At 39.9% G+C, this 24,687-nt stretch overlaps 2 protein-coding genes across 5 annotated transcripts in view; both read left to right on the top strand.

The window, feature by feature from the left end:
• Window positions 1–17,582, top strand: part of tead3b (TEA domain family member 3 b) — a 28,279-nt gene extending 10,697 nt beyond the window's left edge. The window contains exons 3-15 of one of the 4 annotated variants that reach the window (XM_030730044.1): window positions 2,235–2,491; window positions 10,193–10,257; window positions 10,853–10,915; window positions 13,054–13,065; window positions 13,859–13,984; window positions 14,075–14,118; window positions 14,304–14,360; window positions 14,774–14,838; window positions 14,931–15,067; window positions 15,312–15,485; window positions 15,824–15,967; window positions 16,063–16,215; window positions 16,912–17,582. In XM_030730044.1, the coding sequence (XP_030585904.1) occupies window positions 2,368–2,491; window positions 10,193–10,257; window positions 10,853–10,915; window positions 13,054–13,065; window positions 13,859–13,984; window positions 14,075–14,118; window positions 14,304–14,360; window positions 14,774–14,838; window positions 14,931–15,067; window positions 15,312–15,485; window positions 15,824–15,967; window positions 16,063–16,215; window positions 16,912–17,025 (1,278 nt within the window). In that variant the 5' untranslated portion in view covers window positions 2,235–2,367 and the 3' untranslated portion in view covers window positions 17,026–17,582. Of the gene's footprint in view, window positions 1–2,234; window positions 2,492–10,192; window positions 10,258–10,852; window positions 10,916–11,047; window positions 11,111–13,053; window positions 13,066–13,858; window positions 13,985–14,074; window positions 14,119–14,303; window positions 14,361–14,773; window positions 14,839–14,930; window positions 15,068–15,311; window positions 15,486–15,823; window positions 15,968–16,062; window positions 16,216–16,911 lie in introns of all 4 variants that reach the window. The other 3 variants (XM_030730045.1, XM_030730046.1, XM_030730047.1) reach the window with 3 other exon arrangements.
• A 3,902-nt stretch (window positions 17,583–21,484) lies between these two features.
• Window positions 21,485–24,687, top strand: part of smpd2b (sphingomyelin phosphodiesterase 2b) — a 12,656-nt gene continuing 9,453 nt past the window's right edge. Inside the window, exons 1-3 of the mRNA XM_030730290.1 lie at window positions 21,485–21,717; window positions 23,092–23,205; window positions 23,306–23,402. Coding sequence (XP_030586150.1) covers window positions 23,156–23,205; window positions 23,306–23,402 — 147 coding nt within the window. The 5' untranslated portion in view covers window positions 21,485–21,717; window positions 23,092–23,155. The remainder of the gene's footprint in view (window positions 21,718–23,091; window positions 23,206–23,305; window positions 23,403–24,687) is intronic.

Consider the following 24,687-nt stretch of genomic DNA (forward strand, 5'->3'; position numbering starts at 1 on the left):
AGAAATTTCTGTTCTTATGAATTATGAATTTCATGCATTGTAGTGTATGTGTAGTTTAATTTTATATTTAAGCTTCTTGATGTTAAAAAGGAGTTTATTCTCCCCACTGTTGTGCTGTGTTGGTCATAGGGAATTGTTGTGTTTCCATTTATAATGTGGAGTCTTGACCTTACAATATGGTGTGGCACTATATAAATATAATAGAATTTTATTAAATGCAATTTAGTTTTATACCATAGTCTTTGTTTCCCATCATAAATACATATTTAAATGAAATGTAACAGCTGTAAAGCTTTGGTACAATTAAACTTTGCCATTACGAACTGGAGTTTACAATTATTATTATTTATTTGTTTGGGGCAGCACAGTGGCGTGGTAGTTAGTAACCATTTGATCGGGACCTTTCTTTGTGGAGTTCGCATGTTCTCCCTGTGTCTGCCTGGGTACTCCAGCTTCCTCCCACAGTCCAAAGGCATGCAGTCAATTAGGGGTTAGTTTAACCGGTGGTTCTAAACAGCCCATAGGTGTGAATGTGAGTGCGAATGGTTGCCTGTCTTTCTGTGTCAGCACTGCGACAGACTGGCGACTTGTCCAGGGTGTACCCTGCCTCTCGCCCTGTGGCAGCTGGGATAGGCTCTGCCATTACATGTTTGCATTTGATCAAATAACCTTAAGTGTTCATATAATTCTCCTCATTGTGATTTTTCCCAAAGGAATATTGACTTTTGGCTATGTCTCTATTTATCCATTATACTTTATTTTTGTCAGTATCTGCAGAAATGCTAAAGCAGAAACATAAGCATCCTGGGATGATCATGGTTACCTCATAGGCTTCCATTTTAGAAACAATACAATGCTGAAAAGGCAGCTTGAAAAATACTTAAGATCCATGCCTGCAGTCAGCCATAAGCCAACCACACTGGAACACAGTTCCCAGACCACAAGAATTCTTTGAGGCCAGCGCTGATTAGTGAGGTCTTTAAAGTTCGTTTTATGGAATATCTTGAATTCATTTGGCCATTTCAGAGACATAAAATCAAGGAAATTATCATAATGATTACGGTTTGCATTGTTTATTCTTACAAATTTAATGACTGCAATGAAGAAAATGGCAAATAAGGTAGTGGGCCTATAGATGAACAGCATTCCTTTTTCAAGGAGATCGCTTGTAATGCTTTAAAGAACCTGCACAGCTCTGGGCCTTCTTTGCAGCAAGTCAAATGTTTCCAGTTTTCTAAGAAAAAAGACAAATTTTGAGATTTGAGTCTTCTTGAATTTGAGTTTACCCAGTACTTTTATGTCTTAGACATAACTGAATTGAGTTTTATCAGATATCTCCTCAAGGTTATCTGGTATCAGTTTATAGAAGGCATCCAGTTGAGATTTGTTTGTGAAGCTCAGCAGTGTTGCTTCATAACCTCTAAATAAAGAACAGTGTAAGACAGTTGTTCAGTCTCCTGACCCGTTTGCCTGCTGGTTAGCACATATCACTGCTTCAAATTCAAGAAACTCCCCCCATCCAGCTAAAACAGTTTTCAGCCTCACAAACACTTGCACAAACTGACCTCCACACATGATTGTCACAACAATAAGACAAATGATACCTTGCATTTAGATTTTAGACTCAGCGAAAGAATTTGTTGTTTCTGTTTGTGACACAGTCATTTAAAAAGTTTTTTTTTTTTTTTCTTTTTTTTTTTTTTTTTGCCAGGTGGTTTTCACATTACCTGCACTTTCAACTTTGGCCCCTAGGCGAGAATTTGATGCAGTTAATGCCGGCCGGTGTTTTGGATAATTAAGTGTATAAATGGCACCAGCATGGATGATATTTTCCAGAAAATGTCTTTGATTTTGATAAAATGTTTTTAATATACTTTTCTAGTATTGCGACATCTGTGATATCTAACAGGTGCGGTTTTGCTGAAATGTTAAATAAATAAATATAGAAATGAGAATAGGAACCGAAGTGGAACACTGTACCTCGCTGATTTGTTTTAGATTCAGTTAAGACTTAAATCATGGCTCTGGCAAAGCAGACAATAGTTTTTCAACTACTGTTGCCAAATAATGGTGGAATAATGATGCCATGTTTCTGCATATGCTCAGACTTTAACCACTTAACTTGCTAATTGTGTGAAGAACACTTTTTCTTGTGGTGTTCTCTGATGATGATCATAAAAAAAAAATGTGATTAGTATGGAATAAAAAGTTTTTTTTACAACTTTATTCAACAGATCTCCTATAGATCTCATTTGATACTGGGGCTCAGGGTCGGGCCCAGGGGGAGCCGCCACCATTGCGTCCAACGAGTGGAGTGCCAACGGTAGCCCAGAAGATGGGCTGGACGGGGACAACGAAGACAAGACCATGGATGGGGACGCTGAAGGGGTGTGGTCCCCAGATATCGAGCAGAGCTTCCAGGAGGCCCTCGCCATCTACCCTCCCTGTGGCAGGAGGAAAATCATCTTGTCAGATGAGGGAAAGATGTATGGTGAGTTCACTGGATAACTGCCAGAGAAACAAAACAACTATTACATGGAAATCTACTCCATAATGAATGCATGAAAATGAGAAAAACATTCATTCTGTAGAGATTTGTGGCTAAAAGAAAACAAACACTGGCAGTACTTTCCGGAAAAGAAATGAGAAAAATACTGTTCTTCTTTTTTTGCGCTCAAAACTTCGATACAGAATGTTTTCTTTCCACTCAGAGCTCTCTTTAACAAGTTAGTACCTGTCGTGCTGTGACCCAGGGGCAGGTTCTTCCAGTTGCACCAGCACTCTCAGAGCTGGTTATTGCTGTCCTGAGAGCAAATCGGCTGCTCTCCCCTTGATTTACACCTGTTTTTTTCTTCAGTGTTTTTATGGCTTGATTTTTTTTTTTTTTTTTTTTGCCTACTGTTTTATGGCCTATCCTCTTCCACAGTACGCTCTCAGACGCAAAGCCTCTCTTTGTTTTCTTTTTATCTCTGAACTTCATCTTGTAATTTTTTTTTTTTTTTTCTGGAACCCATACCGGTATTGCTGGGAGGATTTTGCCTGTAGGTGACTGGTTGAAGCTGGTTTTCAGGAGAACTGTTGCGTTTGATGCAGGATAGCTCAGTTAAATTAGCAATAATTAGCCCAGCATGAATCAAGACTCAGAACAAAAACATCACATTGGCATGCTGTTCTGTCGAAGAGTTTAAACATCCATATGGTTTCGGAATAGTTGTGCTGTTTCCTGCAGTGTGTCCATTAAATTTGCAGGTGTTGAGCCCTTAATGTCCTGAAAAACTCCAGATGGATATGTTGGCAAGACCATCGGTAGAATCACTCACACGCAGGTGTGGGAAATTTAACACACTTGTCTTTCATTATTTTGATCACACTTTCTCATTCCTAATGTCGAGACTGTGTTTTCTTCATGACATTTTTGCATTTAATTTTGGAAATGTTGCTGAGGAGCAGTAAATGTTGATTGAGAGGAATCGAGCTGTTTTCTTTATGTTTTGCTTGCTGCGCCCTCAGCAAAGCTCATTTACGGTTTTTGCAAAGTGATGTTCTTTTCGCCATTGTAACTCAACCCCCCCCCCCACGTGCTTGGTAGGAATTTGCTGCCCTTTAATTAATGTCCATCAAGTCTCTAAAAGTTTAAACTTATTGCAGCTTCAGTGTAACCATAAAAACCATCAATCATGACCACCAAAATGTCAGCGAGACCGTGTATTTTAGAAGCATCAGTGTTTGTTTTTAAAGCACTGCTTTTTTTGTGGCTTTTATTTGCTTGACGTCAGATAGGATTCTTTTGGTGTGATTCAACCAAGATGGAATCTTATCCTCTCATTTGTTCAGCAGATTCAGATATTCAAGGACAAGCACATACCTGAGATTACTCAGCCACTGCTGCAGCTTCTTTTGTTACTCTCAACCTGCCTTCAGGAGAAAAAGTAGTCATGAAGCGAGTATTGGATTAAACAATTAGTCAAAACATACTTAATCAAGTTTTGTGTGTGTAGATTAACTTCTAATAACTAGTTTGCTTAATGAATATTTCTGCTGCTTTCTGTTTTGGATCATTTAAAATGAAATGTTTTGGGGGATTTGCTGATGGATCCTAACATTTTATAGCATAAACAGTTCAGTTCAGTTTATCAGGTCCACAGAGTCAACTTGCAATGGCACAAATCATCCCAAGGACCTAAATGTCTGTCACACAACATCCACCTACTGTATGCTGATACACCTATGACAGGTTCAAACTGGCTGACCAGAATATTGGTCGGGCTTCATTTGGATGCGATTCAGTGATGAATGCTCTAAGTTTTATTTCAGCTGGATTAGATAACATCTATCAACTTTTTATTTTACTCAAATTTGAATAACATATGCAGAAACATATACATAATATAATGGGAAACATATCGTGCCATATTTCTACTGAGTGCCAGAGCTAGTTTAGAACATACTTTGGCTTTTGAGCATAAAGTTTTGAAGCATCTTTAAATTTACCCAAATAATGTTTCAGTCCTTTTTAGCCACGCAGTGTTGTCTTCACTTCCATCCATTTGTCATGACAACATCAACAAAGAGGCAGGCTCTGCACAACCTGCCCTCCTCAGCAACAAACTGTCAGGACCCCTTTTAGAGGCCTGTTTTTTTCTAGAGCACTAAACACCCTCTCCTTTTACAATAAGTCATCTGAGGCTCTGCCGGGAGAGCCAAAGCATGCCCCAGAAGAATCCTTCTCACAAGGTGATTACCTCAGACATCTAAAAGCTGCCCTGACATGAGGTTAGGGGAATGTTAACGATTGCACTGTATGTAATACTGTCTACCTAGCAGTCTCAGTCTCCCAGTGGCCTCCAAATGCAGGCAAGTCATCCCTCCCATTGGGAATTCCACTTTTTCTGCCAGGATTTTTATTTGCTGGGAAACATTTGCAAATTTCCATTAGCAAGATGACTGCTTTATACATGTGTGTTCTCTGCTCCACAAGCCTGTCTAGACTTCCCAGTACCACTTCCAGTCACTTGCACAGCTCAGGGGTGACAAAGAGTTCAAATAGGCCTAACATTCAGTTTTATTAAAGCATGTGTTAACAGTGAGTTTCAGAATATTAATATAATAAAAAAATATAGTAGTATAAAGCCTTCACGATCTGTCACAACTCTGGAATTTGTCAAAACTAACGTTAGTGCAGTGCGAAGTACACCTTTATGCAATATCACCAGAGTGCTAAATTATTCAAAATTTGATCTTCTTACTCTAATTGTCTTGCTGTTAAGTTGGTGTTAATGAAGATTTGATCATGTGTATTTTTAATTAACTGACTGCTTTGACAATAAAGGACATATTTGGCACAACAGAAGTAATTACACAGTTGCGGCAATTTTTAAGCAGTACAGCTGTTGCTGCCAGTAACAGAATGCACCGGGGCCTCTTTAAAAGAAAGTATGGCGCATACAATTTGCCATCTATGCAACCATGCACTGAGAAACAGATAAGTAAATGCTTCTGACTTGGCACGAGGATTATCTGTGTAAACTGGTGTTTTAGCAGCTGCTCAGACGGGGTGCAGGACATTGCTTAAGGTCAGCTTCTAAGGACAGGGTCCAAAAGGTAGAGAAAAAAAAAAACACTGCTCAAAACCAGCACAATACTGTGAAAGTAAAGTGTGCCAAAACTAAATAGAACTGCATTAAATTGATTTGCAGTCATTTAACATTTTAGTAATATTGAGAAGGGATTTACTCAGTTTTACTATAGCCAGCAGGTGATTAGTTTAGCTTAGCATAAAGACTTGACACAAAGCCTTGATCTATTCAAATACAAGAAGGAAAAAATATTGTAATAGTTATGTATAGTTATGTTCTGGAAGTGTAAAAGCAATAAGGAGGTTATGTTAGAGACCCAGAGGTCACTGTCTCAAGGTCAAGTAGCTAATTCATGCATAACCCCTATAAAAGCATACTCTACTGGGACTTGTGTAACCCCATTCTTTTATTTATTTTTTAATACATCAACTTTATTATACTGTTGATTAAACTATATAGAATGTGTATACTATTACGTTTTGGAGCTGCTGATTTGTGGATTTTCCTACACGAGTACAGGACCAAGTAACCCCATGCCCTCTGTTTACATGATTCATGCTAAGCTATGCTAACAAGCTGCTGGCTGTATCCTTATAACAGCCAGGTGAGAGGGCATCAGTCATCCCTTAAGTAAATAAAATAGCTCATTTTCTAAAATGTCAAACCTTTGATTGCTTTGATTTTCAGGTCATTTGTTCAGAGTAAGGGAACTCAAATGTCAGTTTATTTGCATCTTTCCAGATAACTGAAAGCAAAACATTTAAAGAACAGTCGAGACCTTAAAATGAAATTCTTGGCTCACTGTACACAGTAAATTCAGAGGAAGTACCTTTTAGAAGATGGAAAAAAAAATGTTGCCTGGCTTGTTTGGCCTTGGGGCTGTGCTGACATATTATTCACCTGCGTTTTCTGGCCTCAACAGGTGTGTCAAAACCTAAGCACACACCTTTTTCTCTTTCAGACCTGCAGCTGTCACTACTGCAAAGCACTCTGGGTAATAAAAGTGGAGAAAGATCTGAGTGCTAAACAGAAGCTTATGTCTGTTCTTGCCTTCGTGGACCATATTTGAATTAGCAGCAGGTGCAGTGCATGTGTACAGTTGTGAGAAAATACAGTATATGTGTAAAGGTGTTTGTTTTATTTTTTTTGGGGGGGGGGGGGGGGGGGGGCAGCTTGTAATGATGACTGAGCAGGCATGTAGCTTCCCTGTCAGTTACTCACTGAGATGCAAGGAATGTTTTCAGTCATGGCTGAGCAGTATGTTAAAAATTTTGAATTACCTCAGTGTTATGACAAGGAAGGAGGGAAGATAATAAGGGCGTATAAAGAGCTCTGGAGGGGTGGGGGTTATGGGGAGTGAAGAGAGATTACCTTTTCACTCACTATCTTAGCGTGTAAGTGGAAAATTCCAGCAATCATTTAGTCTAAGAAAAAGATGGGCGTGTCCCGTCAGTGAAGAGGTTAAGAATGGCAGCCTGCAGCGATCTGAGTGGGTGTTGAGCAATCAACAAGAAAGTCATAAGCCGTTTGAAAGGGGGGGAAAGGAAGAAAGAGCAAATGTGGAGAAATCAGAGGACAATGAGGCTTTGCATGCGACTGTACAAGAGCGTCTGTGTCTTTTTGTATGCACCTGTCATGATCCCCTGCAGTCTGTACTACTCCCTCTCTGATCCCACTGACCGTGTCAAATCTGAGCAGATGTTGCTACCACGGCTGCAGATTGGAGACGCAGTAATTCTCTGTCTTTTTTTTTTTCTTTCTCTCAAGGTTTGAGGAAGTAGTATCTTCAAAAATGATCAGCTAATCTAACCGGTTTTTCTGGGTCTTAACTCTAAAGAAGAGCTCCACTAAAGTATTAGTTAATGTCAATTAATATACAATGTTGCTGCTGCTTTGACATCCTGGGAGTTTAATTATTTAAATGTCTTTTCTGAGGGTATGACTACTATCTACTACCTACACACAGTTTTGTATGTCACTATGTTTCTGATGTCACTGATAATTTAGCCAAGTAACTTAAAATAAAGGTGGGGGCAAAATCACTATCTACAATTAGAATCCCAATTTTTCTTAACAGTTTTAAAATGTAAGCCACTTACATCCAGGCTAGAATATAGAATTTTGCAGTTTATACTCAATATAAGGACAATATAATAATATAACTAATTTAAAAAAAAAAGGAAGTCACTTCCTTGTGTGAACTGTACAGTAGTTGCCATCTGCAAAGACTTTTGTCATACTGTTCATATCAGATGGTTGAAATAATTCCTGGTACTACCTTCAGTTGTTCAGGAGTTCCCCTGCAAGCTTTGAGTATGAATCAGCTGCTCTACATCTGGAAGAAAAAACTCTACAAAATAAGTCATCTTTCCAAGATCCACTGTGAACTAAGAATTGTACTAATTCTGTCAAAATCAGTCTGACTTTTACTAAGTAGGAAAAGTTTGTGTTATGTGTTTTTACATTATGATATGTTAGTCTTTTCCACAGAGCAGAAAAAGTAGCAGGAAACATGTTTTATATTCAGCTCTGTTTCACTCAGTTGTATAAAGGCTTATTTGAAGCTTTAGACTCAAACGCTGGGGTCACTTCTGCGACGCCAGCTTGTGTATCTCATAAAACAGAAGCACTGGTTTCAAAGAACTCAGATGTTTCCGATCAGCCAAAGGTCTTCACTGTCCAAAGGATGAATGAAACAGGTTATCATTTACCACTTGATTCTGAGCCATTACTGTGCTCATTGCTGTGGGAAATTTCAGAAATCTTTATGATGTGCTGACATCATTACCATAACAGAAAGTTGAGCTTGATTTTACTCAGCATCTTTGCAGTCTGGAAAGTCTGTGAGTTACACCTCATCCACGTCTTTCAAGTTCTTATTGTTCTTAGTCAGTCCTGTAGCACCCAGTTCATCTCACTATACAGCAATTTGCAATGAAATATCTGTGAAATACATATCAGAGCTGTGCGGTTGTGGGTGCTGTACTGCTTTTCCCCCAGCTGAAGCGATTGAGAGGGACAGTTGGGAGGGGGTTGGTGTCATTGTTCTTTCTCTGCCACCCTCTGTTGGGATGGTCGGCAGCAGGTGCGGCTGTCTGCTGACTGTGGGGTCACACTGTGCTGTTGTTTTGGGAAATGGGCTACTTTACTGCCAGGTGGCAGTTGTTGGCAGAGACAGTTATGGCTTTGTGTTTCCTGCAAGAGTTACTCCCCCTTCTCAGCTGCCCTTTTGCCCCTTACCCTATCCTAATGGCCGCCATTCTGGCTCTAACCCCTGCTTGTCCCAGGGCTGGGAGTGCATATGAACATATGTGTGTTCACCCGAGTTCTGGCTGTGTTCACGGGCCCAAGCCAATCAGACTGGCTAGCACAGATGTGACAGGCTTAGAGGAATGCTAGGAATGCGGAGGCGCTGAAGCGGGTGTGTCCATCCTTGGCCCGGGGCAGAAGGGGAGGGACTACCTCAGTATCGGCAGACAGCTCAGCTCTGCTCTGCTCTGCTGGCCGACTGCCGGACTGACTGCTTGGCTTGTACGATGAGTGCTGCAAGCCTGCTGGAGATGGCCTGCAGTACTTTTATGGTAATTACACTAACCATGGCCTTTTGGAGGCCAAGCTCTGAAGAGCGTATGAAAAAAACAGGACTTGTTTCTGTTGTCATAATGTGTCTGGAAAGCTGTTGAACATCTTAGAGACACAGTCTGTTGTGTGTTCAGGAAGGCACATCTTGACCAATTTTGTTGGTGTAAATTTATGTCAGCAAGTTTAGCAGAGTTAGGCCCATTATTCATAATGATGCGGCAGTTCAACCTCTCCCTCTGGCCCGATTTTCAGCCACAGAAACCTAATAAGCGTGACTTGGCAGAGAAGATAACTAAAAAAGACTGATGGACTGATTTTCCATTTAGACAACATAATAATACTTTTTGCACTTCTCATACTCAAAAGATGATTTTTGCATGACCACATCTGCAGTTTGCTGAAAAGATATGGCTTGATGAATCTCATGCACAGCACTGAGTGTATAGAGCACCATGAAAGCTCAAAATAGAATCCTGTTCTCTGCACAACCTGTTTGTGCAGAATGTCGAGTGTAGATGTCATGCCATGAAGAAACATGGTTCTGTTTTTTAAGCACTCTTTGTAATCAGGCTTCAGAGCCATGTGAGCAGACTTTAAGGAGGTGTGAAACGAGCTAGGGAATCCCTAGGTGTAACACAAGTAAATCTGAAATTTTCTATTTCTTTAATTAAAAAACTCAAACCTCCCTATAGTAGACAGAGGTGTTTCTGTGGCCTGTGGCTCCTGACAAACGTCTGCGCTCTGGGAAATGCCACATTGCGTTTCTTTTGACATGAGATCAAAACATGGCAAGAGTGCCACCTTCTGTCCATTTTTGGATATTGTGAGTAATCCTCAAATGTTGAATGATTTTTTTATTTCACCTTGCCATTCTGTGTGTATTTGTGTCATTATATTAAAATGTGGTTCTGGAGACAACTGTTGTTTGTTTTGTGTCTGTGTTTAGTGTAATCCTAATCACCATCCTGTAAGATAACCCCCAACTTTCATTACTTTCCATTCAGTATTTCATTGTTTTTTTTCCTCTTTTACAGGTCGCAATGAATTAATAGCACGATACATCAAGCTGAGAACAGGCAAAACCCGGACAAGAAAACAGGTAAACGAGTTTTTCTAACTTTAATGTTTGGATACTGACACAGTAATGTAGAATAAATCTGTTATCAGTACATTAAAACAACTGGTTTTTAAATGGAGTCTGGTGACATCCTTAATTCCAAAGAAGTTCTTCAAAGGTTTTAATATTTGCTTTATCATTATTATTGTAGTTAAAAGACTAAGCTGCCATGTTGTGTGCCACTCTGATGATGTTTATGATGATGTAGCAGTCATGTTCAGTATAATCAGTATGTTTTCAGTATTTTTTTGACAAAAATGGAGTTGAACTAAAACATTAAACAAAGCCATTTTGTCTTTATGAATAAACTCATAGCTCATAATTTCAGTTAATTGGTTTATGCAATTGTCTGCCCAGTCGTTATATGGAATATCACCAACCTTATCCTTAAAATCCACTTTCTTGTTTGCTGTGTAGATCTCTTAATGTGTGTCCTTGTTCCTATAAAGACTGTGTGTGTGTGAGTGTGTGTGTGTGTGTGCGCGTGCTTGCCTGCACTTGCATGGATGTGTGTGTGTGCACATGGATCTGCATGCATGTTATTTTTATGCTCAAACACTGTTTCACACCCCTTTAGGTGTCTAGTCACATACAGGTGTTAGCACGGAAGAAAGTTCGTGAATACCAGGCGGGTATAAAGGTAGGTGCCGTCAGCCTGCCTCCCGGCAACACTGACTGGGCGTCTCTTTCCTCTTTGGTTACGGCTTCTCTGTTTCTTCCCTTCTCTCTGTCTTCTTTCTTCTTTACTCCTCTTGGCTATTTTTCTGTGCAGGTTTCTAGCCACTTGCAGGTTCTCGCCCGGAGAAAATCTCGCGAGATCCAGTCAAAGCTAAAGGTATGCGCTTCACTGCGGCCTGTGGGGCTGGTAAATGCTTGGCTTTGCACTAACCTGCTAATTTATGACTATATTTGTCAGTTCTTGATTTGATGTGAGGCCTATTCTGGCTACATAAGTAGATGCAAGCTTGCCATGCAAAACACTGTTCAGCAGTTAAGCATTAGAAATAGTCCTAATCCTGCATCTGTACTGTACATACAGGATACCAACAGGGAGAGTTTTTAACCGCAGGTCTGAGCTGTATTCAGAATACATTTAATCTCATCCTTCAAATTAAAAAGTATTCTCTCATTCTATAGCCTCTGCTTGAAATGAATGCTGCACAAACTGTTAAAGTTTGAGTGAAAGGCCATGTAGCTGCATGTTGCTCAAGCTATGTATCTTTCCTCTGTGCCAGCCATGCTTCTGCATCACACTGTACTCCTCTGAGACTTCTTCTTCCCCTAAAACGCTCTTTTCTGTGATATCTTAAGTTCCTAGAGTGTGCCTTTTTTAAATGTTTTTGAAAAACCCAGCATAAAAAAAAGATTAATCCGTCATTGTAATCATGTGACTCATTTTGACTTGTCTGAGTTCTTAAATCCCCTTTCATCTCTTTGCTTTTTGTTGGTTTTTTGCATAATCACGTATGAGCAAAACAATATTCAGACACTAGTACCACAGATACTGCAACTTTTTAAATGCTAACCTTGAATTAACGCAGACTAATCTGGGGGAAAACGGCATTCAGAGCAGTGTTGATTTGTTTAAAAAAACCTTTAGTAAGTGGTAGCGTGTTGCATACAGAGCAGTACACCCAACAGTACTTAAAAAGAAGTGGCTGCATCAACCTTTACACGTATATTTTGACTAGATTTCTGAGCTCAACGCAAACTCCAAGATTATATTAAATATAGGACCCCCTTTAAAATGAGATGTCTGAGCTCAAGAGGTTTCTCCTGATTATGGTGAAATCTTCCTCTTGTTCCTCCCTTATTTGTCTAGACGTTCACCTCTAATATTACAGGGGTCACAGAGGCCACTGTATCAACCATCTCATTCATCTCACGTGAATGTTTGAATTAAAAAAAAAAACACTTTTAAAATGACCGGGACAGCATGTGTATGTAGCATTTTAATTTCACATTTGTTTCTAGGCTCAAAATATGAGGATTATTATCCTTCCTGCATGAAAGATTAAGGAACACGCTTTCTGTTTGAAAGAGTTAACATGAAATAATTTATAAGAATTACTTTGAAGAGCCAAAGAAATGTTTTGTTCAGTTTTGAGAAGAAAGCATTAGATGCCTTACGCAGTCTCGTTCCTACAGTAAGAAAAAACTAATCAAATGCTTGATTTGATACATTTTTGCACCAAACCCATTCACTGAAATTAAATATATACTTAAGTGCCTCTCGCCCTATGACAGCTGGGATAGGCTCCAGCCCCCCCGCGACCCTGAATAGGATGAGCGGAAGCGAATGGATGGATGGATGGATGGATGGATGGATGGATGGATGGATGGACTTAAGTTACAAGTTAACTACTGATTATGTGTTTAGTCTAACTGAGTCGTTTGGCTTTATAATGCATCATGGGTGCATCTTTGATGGCCTGGACGGGATTGATGAAGGAATGAACTTCCACGTGATTAAAATTTTGAAAATGAAATGAAGTAAAAGACAGCTGCAACTTTATCTACCAGCTGTACATCTGATATAATAGATTTACCTTTTGCTCAATAAAATAGTGAATCTGTGTTGTGTTTTCCCACATATTTATCTCAGCTTGGAATTGTTAGTCATTAACCTCAACCTCATGTCCACGATACGAAACCAGAAATTATGGATCTGGATTTGAAAGCTCAAATTTATACATATGCCGCCCAAAAACTTAGATTAATCTCAACATAGCTTTGAGAACTGCACAGTACTAATGGTTTCTTTCTTTTTTGATTCAGGCGATGAATTTGGTAAGTGAATTTGACTTCTGCAATATGCTTCCCTCCTCCCCTCTGTTTGGCAGCAACACTGCACTGTCCCTTTGCTATGGCCCTCTGCTGGCATGGCGTCCCAACCCATTGCAATCCCACAATGAACCAATGCTTACAAAACGGCCACGCTTTGAGCACAGTACTGCTCCACATCCTGCTACAGTAGCATAATATCCTCCAGCCTCTGTCAGAAGTCAGAGTCCTGCTTGCTTGGCATAAGGTGTCGTTCTTTGATTCGGGTTCTCCCTTCTGAAAGAGCAAGATAATGCATTTCAGAAATTTTCATTGATTTTTGTAATTGGAAAACAATGTGTAGCTTCAAAATAATAAAAAAAAGTCATGTGATTTAGATACCAATTGGTTGCCTTTGGATAATTTTTGTGCTGCAATGTCAAGTCTCTCATAGAAAATTCAAATCTAAATTTTCCATTGCTGCAACTTGAATCTTTTTATTCTGTTTTCCTGTGGTGACCCTGATAACACACTGACCTTGAATTTTTTCTGTACTTCTCTTTGCTTCCTTCTGAAAGCTGCTCTTTCAAACAAACATCTTCAGAACAATGCTGTATTGATACCTTGCAACAGATTGAATGTTAAGCTAAGCTAATGATAACCTTGTTTAGAAAATAGACATATTAATAATTTATGAAACATACACAAACAGTGACACTGTTTTGTATTGTCAACTAGGATAGCATACAGCATTGGATTATGTTGAGGTTAGGCTGCCACCTTGTGGTTGACTCCTCATTTTCTCTCTGTCAACCTGCAGGATCAGGCATCTAAAGACAAAGCCCTGCAGAACATGGCAGCGCTGTCGTCTGCACAGATTGTCTCTCCAAGTATAATAAATAAACATCTTCCACCACTGCCTCCTGCCCCGTACCCACCAGCCAGAGTGAGACCACTATTCATTTTGTTTTTCATTGCAGTTTGAACTGATGAAAACTGCATAGGCACTGACCCTTTTTTCTTATTCACTCTCCAGTTCTGGCCTGCTCAAATCCCAGGACAGCCTGGACCTTCTCAGGAGTAAGTAAACCCCTGTACTGAACACACAGGTTCTTTGTGGTGTCGTGGTATCATTTCTGAATTACGAATTTGGTGATAGAGATGAGTAAAAGCATGAATAAGTGAATGAATCAGTGATCACGTTGGATTTAATGTCAGGTGGGTATTGCAGGGGATGTTTAATGAATCAAATTTTTGTACACCAGGCTGGTTCTAGATTTCAACCCGGGAAGGACTCCTGGGCTTGGCCGTACCAGCCATGCGTAAGTTCCCCCTAGCCAAGGCCCAACTTTGAGCACAAAGCAGCACTAACTCTTCTTTTACACTGCATTGTATGTTTTCTGCACTGATGTAAACCACCACCACCACCAGGCAATGAACTGCTTCAGATTTGATTAAGAGAAAGAGGAATGTGGCAGATAAATCCTTGTAGTGTTTGATCATTTGTGTTAACTGAAAAAAAACAAAAATGGAGGCATTTTTATGGATTTGTGGGCAAAAGCAGAATTAGATGATGCTGTTTTGCATCACGATTAAGCAAAGAAGCAGGTGGACTTACGCCTAGCTGGTGCAGCAACACATGCTTACACTGATACACTAACAATTCTGCATAATAGAGATGCCCATGTGCCACAAAAATCTGGTCTTTGTCTCACTTTCATTCATTGTCTTTCAGTATCAAACCATTTGCACAGCCCCCATACTCAAGCCTACCGAGTTCTGTAAACCCACCCATACCAAGTGAGTTTGAAAAAATAAATCAATGAATGGACACCTAAAAATGAAGTAGTTGTGATATATTAATGCTTTTGTGTATGTATTTGTTCACATAGATTATGAGCCCTTGGCGCCACCTCCTGCTCCATCTGCTACTGCAGTGCCAGTGTGGCAGGATCGGACCATTGCCTCCTCTAAGCTGCGGCTGCTGGAGTACTCAGCCTTCATGGAGGTCCAGAGAGACCCAGACAACGTGAGTTGGAATATGCCACCATATCACAACCAAACAGGATTTAAAGCTTATCGGTAACAGGAAATTGTTTTAAGTCATTGTGGCCATAAGTGGTCTGACCCCATCTGCATTTTCCTGCTAGTGTAGATCCCACTTTCTTTTCCTGATGCAACAAGAAATGCTGCTGATGTTGATGGTGATGATAGAGTACTAAATTAAGTCTTATAGCCAACATTCATATCTCCTCTGTCTCTGTCCAATGTAGTACAGCAAACACCTGTTTGTCCACATTGGACAGACCAATCCCTCCTACAGCGATCCACTCCTTGAGGCTGTGGACATTCGGCAGATCTACGACAAGTTCCCTGAGAAGAAGGGTGGGCTCAAAGAGCTTTATGAGAAAGGGCCCCAGAATGCCTTCTTCCTAGTAAAGTTCTGGGTGGGTTGTTATTGTAATCTGACACTTAATGTTACTGTGCATCTGTTTTTTTTTTTTTTACAGTAGGAACTTATGCAAACTCATTCCTTTTCTTACAACACCATGTTGCATGTAGTGGTGAAGTGCATGATTTCAAGACAAGGCATTTCACAATCATGTTGTTTCTTCATTTATGCCACGTCATTTTGCATTATTTATACCCAGATGTCTAGTTTCAAGAATTCTTTTGTCTCACAGCAACTAAATGCATTATTATTATGTGTCTATTTATTTATTTTTTAATAAAGTTAATGTTCTGTGAGGGCCTTGTGTCACGATGACATGTGTGCACTCTGCAGGCTGATCTGAACAGCAGCGGTATGCCAGATGGCCCAGGTTCATTCTACGGTGTCAGCAGCCAATACAGCAGCATTGAGAACATGACCATCACTGTTTCAACCAAAGTCTGCTCATTTGGCAAGCAGGTTGTCGAGAAAGTGGAGGTAATTTGGCGCATTAACCGAGTCTTTTCTAAGACACATGTTTAATATTATCTGTTCATTAGTGTCTGCTCTTGACTCGCCTGCGTGTGTTGCAGACAGAGTACGCCCGCCTAGAGGGAGGCAAGTGTGTTTACAGGATCCACCGCTCTCCCATGTGCGAGTACATGATCAACTTTATCCACAAACTCAAACACTTGCCTGAAAAATACATGATGAACAGTGTTCTTGAAAACTTCACTATCCTACAGGTAAAATACATTCAATTATATATTATTTATTTAAAGGACTCTTTTGACTGTTTTTAAAGTGTATATTTGCTCTCCTTCAATGAAAACAGCTTAGGTAACCTAAGGCCACATCCACACAAATACATTTTCCTTTAAAAAAAAAAGGGGGGGGGGTGTCATGTTTAACACTACATTATGCTTAATGTGCTTAATGCCTACACTACTTGAGCTTTAGGGCATGAGGGTTTTGGAAATGCTGTTCACAACTCCAGGATTGATTGGCCAGGGCAGAAACTAGAGCCCAGCTGATTTCTCAGCTGATACTGGTTATTTGCTGATCCATTGGTATTTGAATTTATAACACCTGATAAATGAAAATTATAAAAGTAAGGAAGAGATGGTTGAAACACCCTTCAACCCTATGAGTATTACATACTTTGTCCACCAGAGGGCACTCTGCAACTTTCCTGTTGGGAGTGTGTGGGGCACAAACATGACAATCAACTGATATGAGCAGAGTCAGGCAGAGCATTGACAAGTAAATAATTGCACATAATAAATGTTAGCGTAATGTGTTGATATTTGGTGTCTCTGAAAGGGAAGAAAATAGGTCGATGTGTTGAAATATCAGATTTCTAAATGACCAAATATTGGTATCTGTATTGGTGTTAAAAATCCTATATTGGTTTTACTTACTCTGAATTTTCCTCTCCTCAGGTGGTGACAAATCGCGACACCCAGGAGACCTTGCTCTGTATAGCATTTGTTTTTGAGGTTTCCACAAGTGAGCACGGAGCTCAGTATCACGTCTACAGACTTGTTAAAGACTAACAGCTCTTCTGAGAGGTTTTGGAAAAGCCACACAAGTGTGACACAAGCTCTCTTTAACCAGCTCAACCATCCAGGAGAAATTACAAAAACATTCAAAGCAATGCTAGACCGAACTAACGTGGACACATTTTTTTATGCTTTAAAAAAGTATGCAAGGAAAAAGAAAAAGAATGCAAATCTCAACGTACGTGCCAGCGCGCAAAGAAATTTTGAAGAATTGCGGACAACGAGCTATTTTCCATGTGTTTAAACATGATTTAGATGAAGTGGGTCACTTTTGCAAAGGTAATTGATTGAGCTTGAAATGTTTTATCGAGGGAATGAGAATGTGTTTATGGTTGAAAAGATTCTCATAGTATCCAAGGGAACACACTCTGAGCAACAAGAGAAGTGTAAATAGGATTGAAAAAGTCAAGAGAATAGGACCATGGAAGGGGAGCCAAGTGGTGATGTGGTAGGTTTGTTAGGAAAGCAAGTGCCTTTTTTTCCAAAGATTATGATTGCCTGCCACTTTGGATTTGCCTTATTTTTTACTACCTCTTGTTTTTAAATGAAAAGAAAATATTAATACAGGTGTATTTTGAAAAAAAAAATGGAAAGAAACCTCAGATCAACATCTTTTGAGGTAGTTCTTGTATTTGGGCACGCAGAGGAGTGGGATAACTAATTCTGATGAGGTCTGTTTTACAAAAAAAATAATTAAAAAAAAAAATCATCCCAGGTTTTACAGTCCAAGTGTAGAGGGAAGATTAATTGTGTTACCATGTTATTAAGGTTCTTCTTTTTTATACATATATTATTACACAATTTTTAAGAAAAAAAATCAGGTCTTACAAGGATCTATCTATAACTGACTTTGACACTAGGGATGTCTTGTACCTTTGCTATCCTGACATAAAGCCAGGGCTTTGCCTTACTTATGAGATGCCCTGTTATTTCTCTGAAGACGTGTGCTCAGTTGCACTTAAAAGATTGGGGGGGGGGGGGGGGGGGGGGCAGCACCAGCAACAAGAACAGTGCTTACTTTCTGCCTGAGGTATGTAGCGTAACTGAATAAAATGAATTGTTTCTGTACTGTGAGTAAGTGGATACTAAAGGAATATGTGTTACATAGGAGTATTTGGGGGGGGGTCTTCATACTTGTGATCAGCTAAACTCAGCACAGAGACCATGGTTAAAGCAGAGAGAAGTTAACCACTGTTTCTTTTGTTTAAAAAAGAGACTATGCTGTGAAGTTGATACAGTTGCTTCACTTCTCTCTGTAATGTGTGGAGAAGCTGCATTCGTTGATATCAGATTTTGATATTTAAGACATTTTTGTTACTGACATTACATATGAAATAATTTTTAAATCAGTTTGAACTTGCGTGAGAGCTATTGTCTCTGTGCTGTGGAGTATGACCATTGATTGTTATTTATAGGGCTGGAAAAAGAAATAGCGGGGGGGCAGGGTGGGGTACTGGAGATGTGTTGATAATTTTCCATTGCAATGGAGATGTTTAAAAGTGTTGCAGGACTCATATTAGGGACAAAAGTTGCTGTCATCTCATGGGTCCTGCTAGATGAGTGTCTACTCTGTGTGGTTCACTGGACAATTTTGCTACAAAGGTTCAAATTTAAGATATTGCACCTGGCTTTGAATGTCATATTTCACAAGCTAGATATAATAACACTCCTCTTCTCGTAGGTCTCTCAGTCTATCTTTTATACAGACGTTTTTGCCATTATCAAGATTAATATTCTGTTTTGATTCAGTTGTCTTGACTTTCAGTGTTTGCCATATGCTTCACTGAAAATAATGTGTGATTGTTCTGGTATTGATAATTAATTATGAGATATCTAATGTATCATATTCTGAATGGTGTGGGCAGTTTTCTTTTTTGTTTGTTTTTTCGGTTTAAGGTGGTTTACTATTGTCTTTGTTACCAATGTGCATTGCAATTTTATACTTTGAGTAGAGGTTGGACTATGTAATCATCCAATGTATCTAACAATACATGACGCATGGTGCCTTTGGGGCCTTTTCCCCCCCAGAAAAGTCATTAAACGTGTTTGTAAATTTGTTTTGTCTATGGTGATTCTTTCATTGGACAGCACAGTGGATGCAGTGGTTAGCACTGTTGCCTTGCACAAAGGTTCTGGATTTGAACCTGCCCTGCAGGTGGGGCCTGTCCATGTGACTTTTATATATTTCCCTGTGACTGTGTGGGTTTCCTCCTGCTGCTCCAGTCTCCTCTCAGAGTCCAAAAGCATGCTTTGACTTGCAACTTGTCTCGGGTGTACCCTGCCATTTGACCTCTGACAGCTGGGATAAACTGGATGGATAGATTTTTTTTTTTTAAACAAAGATTACAAAGGCATATGGAACCAAAGACTGTTGCTATAAGATCTAATGTGAAAAAGACAAAGTCTGCCCACTGATGTGCTCTTAATTATGCACAAATGCTGTAACTTGTTCTTGGTCCAAAAAAGAAGTCAGTGAAGAAGACACCAATTCAAGTGTGCATTTTGCCCTTTTTTTTTTTTTTTGTGCTGTGAAGATTTTCTTTGTTGGTCCAGCACCTGTTCCATATCTGTTGCCCATTATTTTCTCTGATCCAGAAAGGCCACAAGCTAGTGTTCTCAAAGTGCCAATCCCAAGCCAGATGAATGGGAAGGGTTGCATCGGGAAGGGCATCCAGTGTAAAATCTATACCAAATCAAATATATGGATCATAGAGAATGAGATTTCCAAACCAGATCAGTCGGGGCTCACGTTAACGACGACCGACTCTGATGCTGTTGGCCCGCAGGGTGCTGATGGAAACAGTGCTACTGTTGGCCAAAGACAAAGGAAAGGGAGAGGAGGAAGGTATGTTCCAAATCCCAAAGGAAAGCCAGGAGTGTGGAGGTGAGAGTCTTTGTGACTGGGAAATGAAGAAAGCTGGCTGATATGATGGAGAGTACAGTGCCATTAAAAAGGAAAAAAAAGGTGTTTGACCCCTTCCTGATTTCTTAGGTTTTGCATATTTGTCACAGTTAAATGATCATCAAACACATTTTAATATTAGACAAAGATAACCCAAGTAAAGACAAAATGCAGTTTTTAAATAATGGTTTCATTTGTTAAGGGTAAAAAGAAATCAAAATCTACCTGCTGCTATATAAAAAAGTCATCCCCCCACTCAAACACACCCAGACCTGATTACTGCCAGACCTATCGAATCAAGAAATCACTTAAACAGAGCCTGTCTGACAGGCGGTTGTGGATTTTTCTAAAAGGATGGAAATGGCTGTGCTGAATACATATTTGGATGGATGGAGAACAGTAAATCAGGAAGCACAGGATTAGTAAGGAGGAAGTGAGAGAAGCTATAAAGAGGCTGGAGAGTGGAAAGGTGGTTGCTCAAGATGACATACCTGTGGAAGCATGGACATGTCTAGGAGAGAAGGCAGTGGACTTTTTAACCAGGTTGTTTAAGACAATCCTGGCGAGTGAGAGGATGCCTGAGTAATGGAGAAGAAGTGTACTGGTAACTATTTTCAAGAAAAGGGGTGATGTGCAGAACTGTAGCAAATACAGAGGGACAAAGTTGATGAGCCATACCATGAAGCTATGGGAAAGAGCTGCTGAAGATGGGTAAAGAAGAGAGGTGATGATCAGTGAGCAGCAGATGAAGGCATATAGAGAAGGTCAGGAGTTTCACTGTATCTTTGTGGATCTAGTGAAAGCATATGATAGGGTGTCAAGAGAGGAACCATGGCACTGCATGAAGTCAGAGTGACAGATAAGTATGTGATGCAAGACTGGATGAGGACAGCAAGACAGTGTTTGAGGTGTGCAGTAGGGATGACAGATAGGTTCAAGGTGGGGGTGGGATTACATCAGTGATCAGCTCTGAGCCCCTTAATTTTCAAGATGTTATTCCTGTGGAATTATAATGCGATGTCAGAGATTTCAGTAAACTGAAATCAGAATTACTCTTTTTGTACTTGACTTATTTATCATTCATAATTACTGGTTAATCTGGACAACAAGCCTATACTACCCAACTTATTGGTGTATCAATGCATTTAGCCCTTAAAAATCTTTTTTTTTTTTTTTTTGGTCATAATACGTATACACATTTTGTCTTCTTACTTACTACTTCTAATCTCCGCACGTCTTCCACTGATTCCTTCGTGTTTGGCTTAAAGAACTTCACTTCCCATAATTAAGCGCGGCCGCGGATGCCTCAGTCCGGAAACAGCGTTTTCAAAATAAAACTTTGCAATGACTGATTGTTGGGCATATTTAAAATTAAATCGATAAAAGAAAGCATTTGCAGTAACAATTACCTTATTTTAAATATGTTCTGCGCGGGAGATTTCCTGTCGCTAAAAAAAGTAATACCGCGGTTCCGATTTTAATTTGAGACAAAAAAAAATAAAAAATGAAACCGGAAGGTCATAACAATTATTTTTATCCCGGATGACTTGACGTACGTAGGCAGGGAAACCACGCAGCAACGGAAACCTCTGAAAGCGACTAAAATCTGCCGTCTGAGATGCATACCAACCGATAATGTGCTGTCTTCATAATTATTAACTAGGATTACAGCGACAGTGAGCTAGCACGGCAGCAGGACAAATTTTGGGTGCAAAGCCAAATTTACGACACAGTTGTGCATGAACGACCCCGTTAACTCCAGCTGACGTCAACAGGCTCTCGAGGTGAGTAAAGCATAACCTGTAAAAAAAAAACAAAAACCGGTGTTGTGCCAAAAGTGATCGTCTCCAAAATGTGACTTCCGGTATTTGCCAGAAAAGGATTGCCGGCGTTTAAACTGCAGTAAATGACTTGTTGGCCTATAATCTGTCCAACATATGTCAGGTATATCTGTCATGAATGATATCAAGTCATTTTGAGCCGGAAAGAACATCCCTGTCACCGTGTAGACGCTGCGATCAGTTTTTGGCGAAGTCACTTTTATATACCTTTTATTTATCCGTCAAAAGCCATTGGCATAAAAAATATGTTTTCCAAGACAGGGCTGGTCAAGTCATAAAGATACTTGCACAAAAAAAGTAATGTCTTGATATCAGTCTGTTTATCAATATAAACAAAGGTATTATAGAAAACGGATAGAAACATCAGAAATCACTTTCTGGCACAACACCGACAACAGGTTAACGTAAACGAGAACCAGCTAGCTTGTGTTTAGGAGCAGTTGTTAAAGGTCACCATTGATAACCACGGTTACCTGACGGTTATTAACACTTTTTAAAATAATTTTATAAGAGTGGTGCAGCACCCATCCCCTCTTCCTACATTTTGCATGCACAGAATCATTGTGCACCTTGTCTCTAATGATCTTTAAATGGCAGGGGCATTGCATATTTTATTTATGCTGTAAGCGTCTACTGACACACGTGACACGTTTTGTCTGTTCAATAGCATTGCTGCCTCCTGAGCCTCTGATTCTTTTCACTGCATTGCTGCTTCCCCCTTTTCTCTCTAGCTATGTCAGCATTGTTTTTGGAGGCCAGTTGCACTCCGACTTTGTCTTCTTTAAAAAGAAAATGAAAAAATCTGCAAAATTTGCCTACCATGTGACATACTAGGTCAGCTTTTAATCATGTCTTTTGACCTATAATATAAATTTGTCTTTTGGTTTACAGATGGATGATGGTGCAGAAAAAACATGTAAATGCTACATAGAAAAAAATGCAATACACAATCACAAAAACAGTTTTGCCTAGTTTGATTTCTAATTGAGTATTTCAGAGTTTTTCACATTGTTGTTAGTAACAATTTTGCTGAACCTGCCAGTCAGGCTGCAGTGTGCTGCATTTGCACTTTTAGTGCTTATTGTGCACTTTTCTTTTTTGCCACTTTAACCTTTATTCTTTATGTGATATGAATTCATATCTGTGTATTTCCCCACTTTTATCTATCCGCCAGGTTGTGTTTCCTCATTGCTCCCATTTTATTACAGCGCATACGTGTATGTATAGAGTTTATTAACACACCCACATTTGCCGGCTAACAATAACAACAGTGAAGCTCAGGCAACATCTAACAGTTGTTTTTATGTGACACTTTAGGATCCATCCCCGTCACCTCACCTGAGCCGACACTCCTGATCTGAAACTCCACTGATCTGCCAGCATGGTTAACACAGAGTCTATCAGTGTGCGGGTCTTCTCTCTGAACTGCTGGTCAGTGGCTGTGGTTTGTAGAGACTCTTAATGCATTATTGTGATGCACCCATTTAAAAAAAAAAAAACGAGTCATACTCCATGTTCTTTATTTTTGCAGGGGGATCCGATATCTAAGCAAATACTGTCCTGAGCGCTATGCCATGATTGGAGAAATGTTGGCTAAGGAAGAGTATGATATTGTCTTACTGCAAGAGGTAGGTGGAAGCAATTTTACAGAACCGTTAGGTTGCAAAATCGCTGTTGATAAAGTTAAAATGTGCGTGATCCGATGAAATTTTTCAGGTCATGCACATTTTAAAATTTGATAGTTAGGTTCATATTTTGTTGGACAATGACAATTTTTGTAATTTAAATTGGATTTTAAATATAACAACCAAGTCTTTGACATGATTGAAGTGCAGAATAAACTCCACTGACTTCACTCAAGGTCCCCAAACTTAGGCTGAATCCAGATGAAACCATAGTGTCCTTTGATCTCTGTTCACTTTTCACTTGTATACCTACAACCGAGGCAGTGAAGATGGTCAGAAGACAGATTTGCACAATGTTAGACCTCTGCCTTACTACTGCATTTGTCAAATACAACGAGACAGAAGCATGGATGTGCCATGGGCTCCCCAGTGTCACCCACCTTTACATGAAGTAAATGTAAAGCTCTTGGTGTCTTCAAAGGGATAGCTCCTAGCCACTGGTACAGTTATGTGGATGACTCCTGGGTCAAGATCAACTCAGTGGATTAAAACATATTCACCAGGGAGGATACCAAGCATAATGGGTTACCATTCCTGGACTGTGCTGTGCTCATTGAGGAAGATGGAAGCCTTAACACTGAAGTTTACCAGAAGCCCCCCCACACACAGATTACTGGAACACAAAGTTGGGGGGATCAGGACCCTGCAACACAGCGGAAAACATTCCCTTTAAGGCTGAAGGGAAAGTAAACACACACATGTAAAGAAAGCACTTAAAACATGTGGCTATCTCAACTGGGCCTTCACCAAATCAACGAAGATGCACAGGAAAGAAGGTCAGACACCAAATAGGGAGAAAGATTGACAAACGGAATAGTTTTGCCATCCCTTATGTATCAGGTTTGTCAAAAAAGAATTTTCTCCAAGTATGGCATCCCAGTGTACTTCAGACTGAGCCATACACTAAGACAAAAAACTGGTTCATCCTAAGAACAAAAATCCCAAACACAAACTGAGGAACGTAGTGTATGCTGTGCAGTGCAGTGCAGTGAGGACTGCTCAGACCTCTACATTGGAAAACCCAAATTGCCACTCCACAAACGCATGGCACAACATAGAAGAACCACCTCGACAGGACAAGACTCACTTCTGCACCTGAAGGAGAAGGAACACTCTTTCAAGGATGCCAGTGGTCACATTTTGGACCAGGAAGACAGATGGTTTGAAAGAGGAGTAAACGAGGTCATCTACGTTCAAAGTGAATGAGCATCCTTGAGCAGAGAGGGTG

Source organism: Archocentrus centrarchus, chromosome 5, assembly GCF_007364275.1.
Source record: "Archocentrus centrarchus isolate MPI-CPG fArcCen1 chromosome 5, fArcCen1, whole genome shotgun sequence".
Taxonomy (NCBI): domain Eukaryota; kingdom Metazoa; phylum Chordata; class Actinopteri; order Cichliformes; family Cichlidae; genus Archocentrus; species Archocentrus centrarchus.